The sequence below is a fragment of the Etheostoma cragini genome, chromosome 24, assembly GCF_013103735.1.
Source record: "Etheostoma cragini isolate CJK2018 chromosome 24, CSU_Ecrag_1.0, whole genome shotgun sequence".
Lineage (NCBI taxonomy): Eukaryota > Metazoa > Chordata > Actinopteri > Perciformes > Percidae > Etheostoma > Etheostoma cragini.
The window spans coordinates 8,700,824-8,718,436 of NC_048430.1; the positions used below are offsets into that span (position 1 = coordinate 8,700,824).

Here is a 17,613-nt window from a genome sequence, read left to right on the forward strand (position 1 = left end):
CCCCCCCCCTTTCAATAATGAACAGGTCAATGTTCTAAACATCCCCTTGCTCTCTGTACTTACAGTGACGAACAGATCCCGGGTGCTCTGCTGGGCCGGAAGGACTTTTGGAGGAAGATGTTCAAGTCGCAAAGTGCCGCCAGTGACACCAGCAGCCAATCAGAACAGGACACCTCGGAGTGTACCACCGCCCACTCTGGCACCACGACGGACCGCCGCTCCCGTTCCAGATCCCGTCGCATTTCACTTCGCAAAAAACTAAAGCTCCCAATAGGTAGGAGCATAAATCATGCAACAAATCTTTTAACTAGTTACCTTTCAGAGGAGACCAGAATTATGACTGTCAGGAAAAGGTTTTCAAGGGTAGTATTTTATTTTGGGGAGGTCATATTTTTGGGATTGGGCACAAAAAAATCATTTAATTTAGCACAATGTCAATTAGATCAATCTCCATAGTTTAAAATCTAAACACGACTATGATTTGTATTAATTATCCATATTTTTCCGTTAGAGTGCCCATATTATGCCACATTTCTTCTATCCATGCTGTTTTGAGTGAGATATGGTTTCTACTGGCTCTACTCCGAGCTCCTCTCGGATGACTGAGCTTCTCACCCCATCTCTAGGGGAGACGCCAGCCCCCCTCCTGAGGAAACCCATTTCGGACGCTTGTACCCTGGATCTTGTTCTTTCGGTCATGACTTGGTTTGAACCCCAACTGGGAGCCCTAAAATGAGCATAATATGGGCACTTTAATGCAACATCAGCCTCAAGTGATTTAAATAAAAAAAACAAAAAAACAGACAAATATTTAAATGATTCCAGTGCCTGTTCCAAATCATTCTTTTTCATATCAGATCTGGTAACAGTACACATTTCCATGACCATCTCATTGTATTTGCTTTCTCAGCTGTCACCTTGGAATTCCCTCTAACATGATCTGTTTTGTATGTCCACCATTGGAACACTGCCTGCCGCGAGGCCGAGTCACTTCATCTCTTTGGTCTGTCTTGTGTTCCTTTTGTGCCTTAGCATGCCGTGGGACTGCTCGCCTACCACTCACACTCTCTGTCTTACGTATGTGGATGTGGAACCTTCTTTATGCAGTATTTGTGTCATGTCCGTTTGTGTTGGTCATCTCTCCCAATGTGCACAGTGTTACAGGCCTGGGTCAAATTGTATTTGCAAATTTTATCAGATGGATGAAGGGTACAGATTTTTTCTCTGCCACATACTGCCCAACCAAGGCAAACACTATAACAGCCAACCGCACAGCTAAGCTAAAAGCAACATATGAAATTATATTAAAAGAAAATACTTAGTGATTTTCAGTCATTGAAAATCTTTTATGTCAACAGAACATACTTTACAAGAATATCTGCAAATACCACTCGTCCAAGGTCTTTTTGTCTGACTCTTCTTTTAAACAGCATTATTATTATGCTTTTGTACCTTTTTGTTTAATTTTTGAATGAACCTCAGTCTGGATATCTTGTGAGTTAAATGTATGTGACTGTACAATGACTGAGGGAATGCGCTGCCCTTCTCTTTCTGTGAGTGTGTGTGTGTATGCGTGTGTAACTGCCGTCGTAACCCAGTGTGTACAACCCGGGTGTGACGTTACACCCCTACGTTCTGCAGTGTTGTTCATGCACCTTTTTTTGGATTCACGCCCCAGGCAACTGGCTGAAGCGTTCCTCTCTTTCTGGACTGACCGACGGCGTTGAGGACCTGCTGGATATCAGCTCCGTGGATCGACTCTCCTTCATACGTCAGAGTTCAAAGGTCAGGGGGGAGGAGGGGGGGTTGACAGCAACCATAACACTGTCCACTTAACAACACCGGGTGCTAACATAGCCGGTTGCAATTGTCTGAATCATCTACACGCACCCCCATATAACTCATGTTAGCATTATTATGGTTGTTTTAACTAAAGTTATCCCTGGTGTTCATTTTATTGACTTTTATTCATAGATTTTTGACATTTTATTGTTGCTATTTTTATTGTTGTAAAATGGGATTTATTTTTTGTACTAGTTTTTTTATTTTTTGTATGATATGTTTGTACGACAGTTGCTATATAAGTTCAGTTCATTTTGAGCAAATACATCAAAAGCATGTTTACATGTTTAGTATTTCCTGTCTGAGCATGGATCTATTTTGTGTGCGTGTTTATGTGTCTTAGGTGAAGTTCACCAGTGCGGTGAAGTTGTCTGAAGGGGGCGTGGCGGAGCCGGAGTATGCCAGGGACGAGGAGGAAAATTTCTTCAAGCGGCTCGGTAAATGGAGGTCTGGCAGGAGGAATCCATCCAAGCTTCACCACACAGAAGAGAAAGATGGTAGACCTCCCCCACCCTGGGGCGCCCCATGCCCACCCACGCCACATCAACCTTTGTCTATTTTTCTCTCTCTCTTTCTGTCCCTGCCTTTGTTTGTCCGTGTGTTGTCGTGTCCTGTCTCGCCTCGCAAGTCGTGGTCTCTTCTCTTCTGCAAGTTCTTCCGTCCGCCATTCTCCATGTCAGCTCGGCCAATAGCTGCCTGCCACACTCTGTTGTCCTCAATGTATTTTTTTCAACCCATCAGTGTCTATTTTGTAAAAAAAATACACTCTGTTTTTTCCAGAGATATTGGCATAACTGTGTGTTTTATTACCAGTTCTATATTCCCTTCTTTCTAACTATGCACGTCCTGTTTTCTTCAACAATGCCCCCCTCGCCCCCGCCCGTCCCCCTTTCTTTCACTTACTGGTGGAAAGAGAGGAAAAGAGGTGTGTGGGAGTAACTCATATCTATGAAACCATCTTTCTACCGTAGAGCGTGTCTCTGTGCTAAGGCAAGCATGACGCTGTCAGTGCTCTTTGTCTCTTCTGTGGTGATGTCTGGTGGTATTTTCCAATGCCTGAGTTTCAGCGAAGTGATGTAACCTTATGGTCCACATACAGCTTTCTTCTGTAAGGCTCTGGTTACACTTGTCATCTCATTGTGATTGATTTGGTCCCATTATAATAAATATATTGTATAAGAGACGTTAAAATGGCCTGCATTTTTTTTGTAATCATTTTTTGTGTCTCTTGAGATCGTTAAATGAAATCCAAGTGTAACCACTGCCGATGGCTGTGTGTCCATCTCTCACTCAGCTTCATTCGTCAGTGCTTCTTGTTGAATGTCATGGATGGAGATGTTGCGTCATGCAATGTCTATATGTACAGTATGTTCAACCGTCAGTTTACACCAAGATATGCTTTTTTTTTTCAACAGCAATCTCTTCACTTGTTTTCTCTTCTCTTCTCTTCTCCTTTTTGCATGCTCTCCTCCAGGACCCCATGGTTTTCAAGAGCGACTAGCAGCCAGTCAGGAAGCCATGAAGAACAAGAACGTGGTGAACTTGGGCGCCATTCGCCAAGGCATGAAACGCTTCCAGTTCCTGTTGAACTGCTGCGAGCCAGGAACCATACCTGACGCCTCCATCCTTGCCGCTGCACTGGACCTGGTATTAATTAACTTTTTTTATTTTACAGTTTAACTGTTTTCTTGTTGCTTCTTCTTTTTGCTGTCTTTTGTTCTTGATAAGAACAATGTGACTTTTGCGAAGCACTTTCTAACTTATTATTGTAAAAGGTGCTTTTAAAAACAGAATACACATCATATTCACTCCTTTTATTTTGTAATCGCTGACATAAAAATCTCTACCCACGTTTTGGTTCTTCCAGGAAGCTCCAGTCGTGGCCCGGGCGTCCCTCTTTCTCGAATGCGCCCGATTTGTCCATCGCTGTAACCGTGGTAACTGGCCAGAGTGGATGAAAGGCCACCACGTTAATATCACCAAGAGAGGCCTGTCCAGGGGCCGATCACCTATTGTGGGCAACAAAAGAAACCAGAAACTGCAGTGGAACGCTGCCAAGCATTTCTGCCAGTGGGGAGACGTGAGTGAAATTTTTTCGCCTGTTATTTATCTTGGGGTTAAAATGCAAAAAATTGTTACGTTTAAGAATGTTTTTCTTTATGTATTTTATCTGCTCAGGCAATCGGCACAAGGCTCAGCGAACTCTGTCACTCGGACAGCGAGAGCCCTGCCAACATCCTGGGTTACATTTTTGATGAAGAGACCAAACGAAGAATGAGAAAAGAAGACGAGGAAGAGGACTATTTAGACGACAGTGAGTCAGAAGAGTGTTTAATGCCTCAACTGCACATCTTTGGTGGATTTTTGGTTTTATGAATATTAGTTTTTTTACAGGATTTGCAAATTAATTTAAACACGTTTTAGACGTTGCATAAATTTGGTGTCAGCTTTGTCCAAGTGCAATCATTTGTGACAAACTAAATCCACTTATTAGCTTTTTCTGGTACTTCCAACCACATCTCAGTCTTCCTCAGTTATCATTACTGTGCTGCTCATGACTAGAGGAACCATGCTTAAGTTGACTAAAAAGAGGAATAAAAAATCATCTTTTGAAAATTGATCTTAATGCCTTAATTAAAAAATTAGGAACCATACAACCTTTAAGGGCACCAAATTTCTTTGTGAATGAATAATGTATGAATAAATGTTCTTCCTTAAAATACAAGGGGCATAAGTATACACCCCCCTATGTTAAATTCCCTCAGAGGCAGGCTGATTTTTATTATTGAAGGCCAGTTATTTCATGGATCAGGATACTAAACATCCTGATAAAGTTCCCTTTCTTAAAGGTCGGATTTTTACTCTTTTTGTAATTAAGCCAATAAGATCAATTTCCAAAAGAAGATTTTTTTTATTCCTCTTTTTAGTCAACTTAAGCATGGTTTCCCACACTCATGAGCAGCACTGTTTGTGAACTTTAGTATGGGACTTAGACAAGAAGACAAGGAAGCTGTGGATAAAGCTCGAAAGTGGACCTTGAGTTAAGATTTTGTGCTAAAAAAACATTTCAAGTAACGTTCTCTAACCACATTGTTTTATTTTTAAGACACAGTCAATCCTACGAAATGTGGCTGCCCCTTTGCTCTAAAGATGGCTGCCTGTCAGCTGTTGTTGGAAATTACCACTTTCCTACGAGAGACCTTTCCCTGCTTACCACGCCCACGTGCTGAACCTCTCGTGGTCAGTAGTCATATCTTTTGTGCAAAAAATTGAATAAATACACAACATAAAATGGATTGGAAACATGTAATACCTGTTCACATGTTGGCTGTAGGATCTGGACAGCTGCCGCATGCGTCTGGACCCGGACCATGGTCGCCATCGCTATGAGAGGAAGATCAGCTTTGCAGGCATCCTTGATGACGAGGACGGACACGATTCGCTTAACAGCAGCAGCCACACGCTGAAGTCTGACACCACTTGCGAGGAGAAGAAGCCGCAGGAAGTTCAAGGTGAGATCGGATGATGTACAGAGTAAGGCCATTTGGTTTGTTACCGCCCTGTCTGCTTATCATTATGAATAATTCAGATAATCTCGGCCCACTTCCCTCTCCTCCAGCACCCATCCGTAAGATTCGTATCGGAGGCTCCCGGCTCCTTCAGATCAAAGGGGCCCGCAGTTTTCGCATCAAGAAAGGTGGCTCTCTGTCCTCTATACGCCGAGCTGGGAGCCTCAAGAGCACCAAGATGCCCCGGCAGGACTCCGAGTCAGAGAACGAAGAAGGTCTGCTCTCCCAAACACAAAGCCGGGACACTGTTACTGACATAGGTAAGACATGGACAACACAATAGTGACATCATTTCATTTCATCAGCACTTAGCATCTGTACATCCATAGAAACAAAAGCTATATTGGACATAAATATATTTTCCCTATGATATTTTTTTCTTGCTTCCTGTTGCAGGCAGTCCCTTTAGCACCAGTGAACCCAGCATAGAACCAGAGGGCCAGGGCTCAGGAGGAGCAGAGGACAACTATCACCGCAACATGTCCTGGCTCCATGTATGTGTGGAAGTGTATGTGTGCATGTGGTGTTGGTGTTTTCCTTCCCACACACTGACTCCCCCCCCTCTGCTCTCTCTTTGCTCAGATTATGATCCTGCTTTGCAACCAGCAGAGTTTCATCTGCACCCATATAGATTTCTGCCACCCACGCTGCTACCAGCACCACAGCCGCTCCTGTGCCCGTCTGGTCCGCGCCATCAAGCTTGTGTACGGCGAGACGGTGGACAGCTTGAGAGAGGACAGCGCATCCTCTGGTAACATTGGGGCACGTGCCAAGAAGAGTAAAGAGGTGGGTTCCACCAACTATCCATCCAACCATCCTGTTTTAAACTGTGGTTTTCGCTGTGGTTTATGTAAGTTTACATACCTTTAGTGTTCTGACAAGTCTTGCCTGAGGACTCCGTCCATGAAGAGAAGACCCAATGACACCAACACAGAAGGGAAGAAGGATACAGGCATGCTCAAGTACATCCGCACCCAGGTGAAGTGGTTTTGTTAGAGAGTTAACCCTTGTGTTGTCCTCCAGGGTCAAAAACTGACAAAGATTTGACATTTTTATACATTTTTCAGACTTTTTGTTTTGTTTTCACTAACACCACATTACTACCTCTAGTTTTACACTATCTTTTGGAATTTATGGTAAATAACCTTAGTTTATATAGAATTATACCTAATATTTGAGTTAAAAAAGCAGAAATTATGAATTATTTTGACTAATAGTTAAGATCAGAGGAACGTACAGGAATGAAAGTGATCAATTGTATTTGCAAAGAGCGTTGCATGAATCCCAATGCATTTTTTTTGTGGTAATTTGGTTTAAAAGAAACCCATATCTCAGATATAGAGATTTTTTAAAGGGGCAAATTTAACCCGGGGACAACAGGAGGGTTAATTATTCTGATTGTCTTATCAAAATGATGGATGAAGCCGCAAGGAAATTTCAAGAATGGTGCTAAAATACCTACCCATAAAAAAACTGCTGTTAATCAGATTGTCTTTATTATGTTTTTCAGGTGATGAGCCTGTCACCGGCCCCACTTTCGCTGCTGATCAAGGCAGCTCCCATCCTGACTGACGATATGTATGGAGACATCCAGCCTGCAGCCTGGGAACTCTTGCTCAGTGTGGATGAACATATGGCCGCTGCTGCTGGTGAGTCACCCATCAGGCTGTGCATCAGTGATCTGTGGGTCTCTTCTGTAGGTTGTTCTGCCCTTCAGAGTTTTCCATGATTGTAGATTATGATATGATACATGAAGTATTTTAATTTACTGAAGTTAGCTTTACTCTCATAGTGTACGCAGTGTTTTGTTCTAGAGATTCAAATACTTTATATTCTGACATTTTTCCCCATCTTTAAAAATCCTTTCTTCCCATTTTATTTTGCTTTACCTCATAATAAACCTCCTTTCATCCTATTTCCACATTGTGACCTTTTTTGACATCCTTTCTTTTGGTTTCAACCACATTTTACCTTCTACTTTCCTGCCCTTTCCATATCTGCCTCCTTGTTGTGTCCTTACTCTTGCCTTCTTCACTCCCTTTTGCTTTTTTTTCATTTCTGCCTCTCCTCATTTCTCCCACCTCCACCCTCTCTGAATCCCCTCCAGCTGCCATGTTCCTTCTGTGTGCGGTAAAGGTCCCTGACGCGGTGACCGAAATGATGATGGCAGAGTTCCAGCACCAGGAGGCCTGCCAGCGCATTAACTCCATCCTGAAGTTTTACACACTGTGGCGTTTCCGCTACCAGGTGTGGCCTCGCATGGAGGAAGGAGCCCAGCAGATCTTTAAGGTACAAAACAGAAAGTTGTGTTTCCAATTCCTAAAAAAGTAGTCCAGAAGGGTTAATAATTGGTTCTTACAAGACTCTATGCCGGCACAGTTTGCTCTGCTTATAATATATAAAAAACATATTGTCCACAAAACTACTTTGACCCATGTTGTACTGTATTTATCTTTTGTTTCAGATCCCTCCACCCAGCATCAATTTCACTCTGCCATCTCCTATACTGGGCATGCCCTGTGTCCCCATATTCGACCCCCCCTGGGTGCCCCAGAACACAGGCAGCGTCCAGGACCCAATCAATGAAGACCAGTCTGTAAGTCTGAGCCCCTGTTCAAGTTGCTTGCATATATATTTACCGCTTTGTAACAAACACTTACAACAATTGCCATAACATTGTATTTTTAGTAGTATTAAAATGTAGGCACATATTTTTGAATCCCTTTTAATTTGTACTAAATGAATGTCATGTAAATCATAACCTCCTTTGGTTATGGTTGTTTGCGTAGTCAGGTTGTTTTAGATTTAATGAAAATTAAAGGGTCTGTTCACCTAAAAATAACATATTTTATAACTTACCTATTGGTCTCTAGCCATGCAGATTGCTTCCATATATTTTGACCAGGTTTTTGAGAGATCCAGATTATTCAGAGTACTAGGGGACACTGTGCCTGGCGAGACCCATTGCTGTTCTTTTTATCCATGCAAGTATTTATTTTAGTGTTTTTTGTAAATGGATAACATGGATTGCTGTGAAATGTTGTACAAACATTCATGGTTTTCAGAAGATTATTCCTGCTGGGGTGTACGATCCCCTGACTTTTGCTAAGGTTGTCACAACACAACTATTCCTAAGTCAATTGTTTCGACCTGATAATGGTTACATTTAACTTTGGTTTATCTGCAAAACTTATGACTTTCCAAGCAGCCTCAGCTGTGCTTAGCATTTCGTGCTAGTCAGTTGTAGTAGTAGTTAGCATAGTAGCATGCTAAACTAAGATGGTGAACATGGTAAACATTACTAAATATCAGCTTGTTGTCATTGTGACAGCAATGACGTTAGCATTTCACTCTAAGCTTTGTGCCATAGCATAACTTTGGACTCTTTAACAGAAATGCACAGTTACCTCCATCATATTGGAGGTGTAGGCAGACATCTAACAGACGGATACCACAACATCCAGTCAAACTAAATCAAAACAGCATTGTTAGATACAACTAGGGGCAAGAAAACGTGTTTTTGAATCAAGGTGAACTGTCACTTTACATTTTCATGACCTGTAAAAAAAGTCAGTTTTTAATAGTATGTATTTTATTTTGACACTCATTTTGGATTGAGTCCTGCTTAACCCCACAATGTACCTAAAGCACATACAATGCATATTAGACTGCTTTAAAATACATTTGTTGTGCTATGCAAGTGTAATGTGGACAACTGCACCAAGAAATCTGCTAATTCAAGAAAAAGTATACTGTATGTAATATCTTTTTAAGGTTAGAGTGGTCATTCAAAGTAGTAAAAACAGATTTCTTGGTGTTTCCTTTTACTTTCTTGTCTTTTTTTTGTTAAAAAGCATGTTTATCAAAATATGTTTAATAGATTTTGATGACGACCTGCGAGCACCTGTTCTATAATTTATCTATCGACTGTCTTTGTTTTTAGTACTCCTCATTAATTCAGTCAGTCCATACCATAGTAAGTTGGTATTTCTGTCCGGATGTTTGTGCTGATGCATTTTGTTACCTCAGATCATTAATGACAGGAGGGAAAATGTGTTTTTAGACCATTGGGAGCTGTATTTTTTTTTTTTTTTTGATTCATTGATCAGAAGCTGGGGTAGTTTCATGGGTCATTTCAAATATTTGCATCTTGATCAGTGATACAAACCCACACTCAAAAACAGTACTAGCACTTGCTCTGATTGTAAGACAACAACAAAAATAACAGCATGCATCGGACATTCAGACATTTTGTGTGTGTTGTGCTGTTTATGCATGGTCATTGGATGACTTTGCTGTGTATGTGTTCAGCCTATTTGGATGTGTATGAGCACTCGTGTGAATGCTGTGAAGCATTTACTGTACACAAGATACAGTGAATTCTCCAAATTCCAGTCTGGTTACATATATTTGTGTCACAATTTGTCTTGATTGATATTTTTCCTATTCAATACTTCAACAGTGTTATTCATGATGCTCAGGATAGCATTAGAGCATGAGATCAATTTGCTGGAGGAGAGTTACTGTATTAATGTGTTGTCCGGTCATTTTACATTACAAAATGCTCCTCAGATGTAACCTTGAGCCTAGAATAGCTGTGCACACACGTTCCCGAAAGATTTTAAACTGTCAATTTTGTATAAATTTTTGCACTACCCCATTTTGAACCTCCTGTATGTCTGCACCCGCTGTTCTACCTCTGTGCTGTTTGATCCAACACCACCCTACATCCCACCCTTTGCAGAAATCCTTCTCAGCACGGGCCGTGTCGCGCTCCCACCAGCGAGCCGAGCACATCCTAAAGAACCTGCAGCAGGAGGAAGAGAAGCGACGTCTGGGCCGCGAGGCCAGCATCATCACGGCCATCCCCGTGGCTCAGGAGTCCTGCTACGAGCCCACATGCAGCCCCCCGCCTGAGCAGGAGGAAGAAGGTGGGGCTACAAGTACCAGGAACACAAGCATATATTACACAGGAATACAAAAGTCACAGCTGTGTCCTGATAGCATGTTGTTGTTCCTGTGTCTGTACTGATCATGTTGGGCATTTATCCCGCCAGCAGAAGAAGTTGTGAACCTGGCATCACGCCGTCTGTCTGTCAGCCCATCCTGCGCCTCCAGTAACTCCCACAGGAACTACTCTTTCCGTCGGGGCTCTGTGTGGTCTGTCCGCTCATTGGCCAGCGCTGAAGGTACAAAAACACGGGACAAAGGGAACCTTTTATCAAAACCTCTTTTGCTTGCTCATTTTTAACGTTAAACTTATCTTCCTTCGTTTTTTGCCAGATGAAGAGAACACAACAGAACACACTCCTACTCACCACATGTTACAGCCACCCCAAGCCGTCTTCCCAGCATGCATCTGTGCTGCAGTCCTACCAATAGTGCACCTCATGGAGGACGGGGAGGTTCGAGAGGATGGCGTGGCTGGTAGGTGGCATTTGCTTTAGATTCATTGGTTAAAAAAGAGATTTTACTCAGTTAAATATTTTATTAACACACTATCGGAAAATAGATTTATTGATATGATCTCTCTGCATTATGTCATCAATTAGTCTGCAGAAGATGCACTTGCATCAACTATTGCGCGGGCCACACACTGTATATGCAAAATATTTCCTTCAATGTGTCTTTAGTAAGTGCTGTTGCCCAACAAATCCTATGGAACTGTCTGATTGAAGATCCGGCCCTGGTTCTCCGCCACTTCTTGGAAAAACTAACAGTGAGCAACCGACAGGTGAGTGAACACACCCAATATTTGAATCTGAAGTGGCTTTTCTTCTCAGTTACATTGGCTTAAACTGGGAAATGTGACACGACTTGTATTCTGTATAAACTGAAGCATATGTTATTTAATCACTGCTTAAAGCACTTGTGATTAGAGGCTACATTTCTACATGACGTTGCTATATACTTGTGACATGTACAATGACAATAAAGTTTAATAATAATAATAACAATTTGCATGTGTGGTTATGGCAGGATGAGCTGATGTACATGCTGAGGAAGCTCCTGCTCAACATTGGAGATCTGCCGGCCCAGACCTCTCATATCCTCTTCAACTACTTGGTGAACAAATAATACTTTTCTCATATCTTTAAAAAAAATCCTCAATACACTTTTAACTCTCAGTTGACCATCATTTCTCTCAAAAATTCTCTCCTTCTAGGTGGGACTTATCATGTATTTTGTCCGGACTCCGTGTGAGTGGGGAATGGACGCCATCTCGGCCACGCTGACCTTCCTGTGGGAGGTGGTCGGCTATGTGGAGGGGCTCTTCTTTAAGGACCTCAAGCAGACCATGAAGAAGGAGCAGTGTGAGGTCAAACTGCTGGTCACCGCATCCATGCCAGGTGATATTACTGATGTTTTTGTCACTTATTTTTCTTCTTTACTTTTATGTCTTTGTCACTTTTCAATGTTCTTTTTCAATGTTTTATACCATTGTTTGACGGTTTTGATGACCCCCCCCACACACACACACACACACACACACACACACACACACACACAAACACACACACACACACACACATATACACACACACACTCACAACCACCACTGTACACAACTTATTACCACTGTTTTGGGAATTTCTGGTCACTGAACCTCATGTAGCCTATGAAATTATATCAAACTGTTGACTTAAAAAGGCAGAAATTGTGAAATATTTCCTTTTGCGGGGTTGGTGCAGGAACCAAAACTCTGGTGGTGCATGGGCAGAACGAATGTGACATCCCAACACAGCTTCCAGTCCATGAAGATACTCAGTTTGAAGCCCTGCTCAAGGTAGGGACAGCAGCTGTGGGGAAAAGTACTCTGATCCTTTACTTTAAGTACCAGTTCAACAATGTAAAAACACTTCATCACAAATCCTGCATTCAAATATTAATGTACTTCAAATGTCAAAAGTAAAAGTACCCATTTGAGTCATATGTTATGATATTATTAGATTTCAGTCAGGACCACTTTGTCAGAATAGATTAGTTCATCTGCAATTTGTATTTGGCGGGATGACCCGGGTCTGAGGCCTTCTCTAGGCCTTCGCATTGCGCCTGAGGCAGGGCGAGCACCCCCCCCCCCCCCCCCCCCCCCCCATCCCTTCTATATTCTTACATGGAAGGCCTTAAGCTGGGAGAGCAACCGTGCAGGATCCCCAAAGGGTTAATCAGACATACATTTGAAAGGAGGAGCTGGGGTGGAGGTGGGTTGCAAGCGCCAGCAGAGATGCAGCAAGGTAGCCTGGGAATTGCAGTTTAAATGTGTGTGCTCTATTTGGAAATCTAATCAAAAGAGGGAATCAGATGAGCCATCAGCTGGTGTGCTGGAACTGTCTGCTGTGAGCTGAGAGAATAGGGACTCTGCAACCTGCCAGAACTTACGCAATGCTTCATTTTTAGTATTGATGTATCAATGTGTAAGAATTGGTTTGACTGAAGTAAACTTAGAGAAGATGGTATTGTCTCCCCCAAACCAGGAATGCTTGGAATTCTTCAACATTCCCGAGGCCAGATCAGCACACTACTTCCTCATGGACAAACGATGGAACCTTATCCATTACAGCAAGGTAGGTAAATTAGGTTTTAAGTTTGTTTTGGGGTAGCTAGTTATTGAAGATGGCATATACATACATACATACGGTGTATATATGTGTTGTAGGTAAAAGTTGTTAGCAGAGAAGGATTTCCAGAAAGCTGGACTTGCTCTTCTTCATTTCTTGTCCACTCTCTAATTAAATGTTGCTTTCTACCTACTCCAGACATATGTAAGAGACATCTACCCCTTCCGGAGATCAGTCTCTCCTCAGCTCAACCTGGTCCACATGCTGCCTGAGAAAGGACAGGAGCTTATCCAGAAACAGGTGTGGAAGATTTTTTATATTCAACTATTATGTATTGTCTCTATTGAAATAAGTCCGCAACATTAAATCAACACCCTTTAGAAATAGAGAACAGAGGGGTAACATGGTCAGAGGGCCCTCTTTTTTTCTCATTTCTTTATACTTCTTTGTTCCTTTTCTAGGTGTTTTCCCGTAAACTAGAGGAAGTTGGCCGGGTCCTCTTCCTCATCTCCCTCACACAACACATGCCAGCTGTGCACAAGCAATCCCACGTTTCCCTGCTGCAGGAAGACCTCCTTCGTCTGCCATCCTTCCCACGAACTGCCATCGATGCAGAGTTCTCACTGGTCAATGAGCCACAAGGTGAGACAGACTCCAACTGTATCATTAGGCGCTTCATTCTACTTCACATTACATGCTTAGACTCTTTACCCCCAACATCCCAGGCAAGGAGCTGTTTGGATTGGACACCCTCCACAAGGTGCTTTGGATCAAACTGCTGGAGGAAATGTTTCTAGGCATGCCCAGTGAGTACCCGTGGGGCGATGAGATGATGCTTTTCCTTAACGTTTTCAACGGGGCTCTGCTTCTGCACCCAGAGGACAGCGCCCTCCTCAGGCAGTACACAGCCACCGCCATCAACACCGCTGTTCACTTCAACCACCTGTTCTCCCTGAGCGGTTACCAGTGGATCCTGCCAACCATGCTGCAGGTACATGCCGCCTGCTGTGCTTTATACTGTTAAAATGTTTAATAAGAGACACTATACAACTTGTATAACTTACAAACTTAAACTTGTTAACGCAAACCCATTTTAACGGCGTCAATTCTTTCATCGCTGGATTAACGTTCTTTTTGGCTCTTAAACTTTGTAGTATTTTACACTAGTAATGGTAGAAAAACTGCAACACCACACTCGATCTTGTGTAAGAGATTATTTGCTCCAAATGAGAGCGTCACGTGCGAAATTGAACACTACAGTAGGCTATATGCTAGTGTAGTTTTTGATAAAAAAACATTGCAACAAAGCAATACGATACACTTTTCCATTAAGAGCATTAAAAGGAGAAAAAGCACTGGGACAAAAAGAGATAGAGGGACATTTAGAATAGATAAAAATATACGATTAATTGCGAATAATTACGAGTTCACCATGACATTAATGCAATTAATCGCGATTAAATATTTGAATTGTTTGACAGCACTACTAATTAACAATTTCATTATTTTTCAGACACCATACATGATTACATGATTACATACCTTGCTAACAGTGTCCTCTCTGTTTTGTCATGACAGGTCTATGCTGACTATGAGAGCGACCCTTTACTCAGGCAGGGCATTGAATTCTGTTGCCGGCAGTTTTACATCCTCCACCGCAAACCCTTCACCCTGCAGCTGTTTGCCAGTGTGGCTCCGTTGCTGGAATTCACAGTAAGACTACTGAGTACAAACATGCACAGATTCTAATTCATGGATAGTTTGAGTTTCGTGTGTGCATTTTTAAAGTGGCGACGAGGAACTTTTAGGTTGTGTTGATTCTAGCAACCCCATCGGACAAAAGTGTTCATATGGTTACTTAGCCTACTTTGGATGTATCGTGAGCTGTGACACCCGATGACTCATGGGCCAAAGCATTAGCAAGAGTTTGTTGTTATTATAATAATAATAAGAAGAAGAAGATAACTTAGATTTATATAGCTCCTTTCATGAAACCCAAGAGCGCTTTACCCAAGTACAGGGGTCTGCCTGCCTTAAGTCGTTGTGTGACTTCATGAGAAAAGTCGGACCAGGACAAAGGCATTAAACTTTATAAAAAAGCCTTCTTTTTACTGTAAGTCTGTTACGGGTCATTTATGATCATCAGATTGAAAGATTTCAGAAACATTTAAAGGTTCCTTGTAGCTACTTTAATACACACATAAAGGCATGTTTTTTACATTTTGGGATGCCTGTGATTTGTGAATTTCACTGTCTTCATTTCCCATCCCAGACAAGCACCAGCACTGGCTTGTCCAAAGGAGTGTCAGCTCAGTGTCTGTTTGACCTGCTGGTCTCTCTGGAGGGTGAGACCCAGGATGCCCTGGATGCTCTGGAGCTGGTTAAGGCTGAGAAACCTCTACGATCTCTAGGTACATATTGTTTGTCTTTTATTTAAATTATATACCTTCATTATTTATGGAAAGCTCTACTATTTTGTTTCAGATTTTTGTTATGGTAATGAGGACTTGGCCTTTTCCATCAGCGAGGCCATCAAACTGTGTGTCACCGTGGTTGCCTACGCCCCTGAATCCTTCAGGAGGTATGGAAGCAGATCGAGGAGGCATTCAGGATTCTTCCTCTCTTCTCGTATTTGCATCTTTTCCACAGTGATTGTATTCTGTTCTCTAATTGTCTGCATGTATCTCTCCAGTCTCCAGATGCTGATGGTGCTGGAAGCCTTGGTCCCCTGCCACCTCCAAAAGTTAAAGAGCAATACAATTACAATGGAGTCGGCATCGGCTGCCAGGGATGAGATAGCAGCCATCGCTGCTCTGGCCACATCCCTGCAGGCCCTCCTCTACAGCTCAGAGACCCTCACAAGGTCTGACTTAGACCCATGCAACGAGAATTACAACAAAACAATGCAATGTGCATTTGTGCATAAGGCTGTGACGTCCTTTCAGCTGCTTTTAATCCTCATAACATTATCCACACCTCATTCACAGGCCCATGACAGCACCCCAGATGTCCCGCTGTGATCAGGGCCATAAGGGAGGCACTACAGCTAACCACGCCATGTCGGGGGGGGTCAACACCAGGTCAGGACTGCACCATGATCAATTGTGGGAGATGATCACTTTGTGTCTGTTGTTGAATAGATGGCTTGAGTGCCGTCCTGTTTGTATGCATGTGACCAGGGACAACCTCCACCTGTTGGAGGAGGGCCAGGGCATGCCGAGGGAGGAGCTTGATGAGCGCAATGCTAGGGAGGAGTTTCGCCGACCACGGGAGTCCCTGTTAAACATCTGCACCGAGTTTTACAAACACTGTGGGCCGCGGCTCAAAATCTTGCAGAACGTCGCCGGTGAGCCGCGGGTCACGGCACTGGAGCTGCTGGACATCAAGTCCCACATGAGGTGATGTACTCATTACTTTGTTTTTGACCAGATATATTTAGGTTAATACAAGTCCTCAAAAGACGGGAGGGAAGAGGGTGACTCATTCATCTGGGCCTGAAAAAGGAAGCACTGCCTAATTTTGCAGTTGTCAATATAATAAGAATATATCTTTATTTCAGATGCACAACCAGGTCCATAGGCGGCCATGGTGGCTCAGTTGGTTGTAAAGGCGCATGTACATAGAGGTTTATGCCTTAACGCAGATGGTCCAGGGTTACGGGTCCGACTTGTGACGATTTCCTGCAATGTCCCCCTCTCTCCCTCCTTTCATAGCTGTCCTATCCATTAAAGGCGGAAAGGCCAAAAAAGGAGGTCCATAGCAAGAAATACATACATGTAAAAGAAATACATAATAATATACACACGTACAAAATACAACACATCTGTCATTTTAAGAGTGTACAAGCCAGAGTTTGAATTAGAATCAAAAGCATCTCTTCCTATGAATTGTTAGAGCCTCTATGATGCTATTTTCTGACTCATCTAAACAACATATATAATATTACATATTTTCTTTATATATTACACATTAATTGCCTCCATAGTGCCTTCCGTGTGGAAAACACCAGTATTTATGAACAGATAGAAATAGCATAAAAACGGAAAATAACTGTTTAATGCAATTTTAATTGATCTAGTTGGATTTGTCGCCTGAATGAGCCAATAAACAAATATCCTCAACTTATATATATATGTGTGTGTGTGTGTTTATATATATATATATATATATATATATATATATATATATATATATATATATATATATATATATATATATATATATATATACGTATATGTGTGTGTGTGTGTATATACACACACACACACACATTTATGCATGTGTTATACGTACATGTATGTATGTATATAGTATATACACTACCAGTCAAAAGTTTGGGGTCACTCACAAATTTCCATTGGACTCCATTATAGACAGAATCCCAGCTAAGATCAGTTGCCTTGTTTTTTTTTAACCAGGGCAGCAGTTTCCAGATTTCATTATGTGCTTACATAATTGCAAAAGGTTTGTTTAATGTTTTCTTAGTTAGTTTATTAAAATAATATCAGATTGGTAAACAAAATGAGCATTTGGAACATTGGATGAATGGTTGCTGATAATGGGAAATTTAGATATTGCATCAAAGATCAGCCACCCACCCAGATCAGCTGGTATCCTGTCTATAATTGAGTGAAATGGAAATT

General features: G+C 42.1%; 1 protein-coding gene across 24 annotated transcripts in view; it reads left to right on the top strand.

The window, feature by feature from the left end:
- The window catches only part of LOC117939369 (protein unc-80 homolog), a 52,307-nt gene that overhangs the window by 24,717 nt on the left and 9,977 nt on the right, over positions 1-17,613 (top strand). For 14 of the 24 annotated variants that reach the window (XM_034864651.1, XM_034864656.1, XM_034864653.1 and 11 more), the window contains 32 exons: positions 66-274; positions 1,679-1,785; positions 2,186-2,339; positions 3,317-3,489; positions 3,710-3,922; positions 4,021-4,156; positions 4,949-5,082; positions 5,177-5,354; positions 5,432-5,671; positions 5,808-5,905; positions 5,994-6,197; positions 6,282-6,389; positions 6,922-7,060; positions 7,519-7,700; positions 7,876-8,007; positions 10,156-10,342; positions 10,469-10,600; positions 10,695-10,838; positions 11,045-11,145; positions 11,391-11,477; positions 11,578-11,761; positions 12,104-12,198; positions 12,887-12,976; positions 13,169-13,270; positions 13,432-13,612; positions 13,696-13,961; positions 14,549-14,683; positions 15,243-15,381; positions 15,455-15,551; positions 15,663-15,833; positions 15,958-16,050; positions 16,150-16,368. In XM_034864651.1, coding sequence (XP_034720542.1) covers positions 66-274; positions 1,679-1,785; positions 2,186-2,339; positions 3,317-3,489; positions 3,710-3,922; positions 4,021-4,156; positions 4,949-5,082; positions 5,177-5,354; positions 5,432-5,671; positions 5,808-5,905; positions 5,994-6,197; positions 6,282-6,389; positions 6,922-7,060; positions 7,519-7,700; positions 7,876-8,007; positions 10,156-10,342; positions 10,469-10,600; positions 10,695-10,838; positions 11,045-11,145; positions 11,391-11,477; positions 11,578-11,761; positions 12,104-12,198; positions 12,887-12,976; positions 13,169-13,270; positions 13,432-13,612; positions 13,696-13,961; positions 14,549-14,683; positions 15,243-15,381; positions 15,455-15,551; positions 15,663-15,833; positions 15,958-16,050; positions 16,150-16,368 — 4,830 coding nt within the window. The remainder of the gene's footprint in view (positions 1-65; positions 275-1,678; positions 1,786-2,185; positions 2,340-3,316; positions 3,490-3,709; positions 3,923-4,020; positions 4,157-4,948; positions 5,083-5,176; positions 5,355-5,431; positions 5,672-5,807; positions 5,906-5,993; positions 6,198-6,281; positions 6,390-6,921; positions 7,061-7,518; positions 7,701-7,875; positions 8,008-10,155; positions 10,343-10,468; positions 10,601-10,694; positions 10,839-11,044; positions 11,146-11,390; positions 11,478-11,577; positions 11,762-12,103; positions 12,199-12,886; positions 12,977-13,168; positions 13,271-13,431; positions 13,613-13,695; positions 13,962-14,548; positions 14,684-15,242; positions 15,382-15,454; positions 15,552-15,662; positions 15,834-15,957; positions 16,051-16,149; positions 16,369-17,613) is intronic. The other 10 variants (XM_034864655.1, XM_034864668.1, XM_034864675.1 and 7 more) reach the window with 5 other exon arrangements.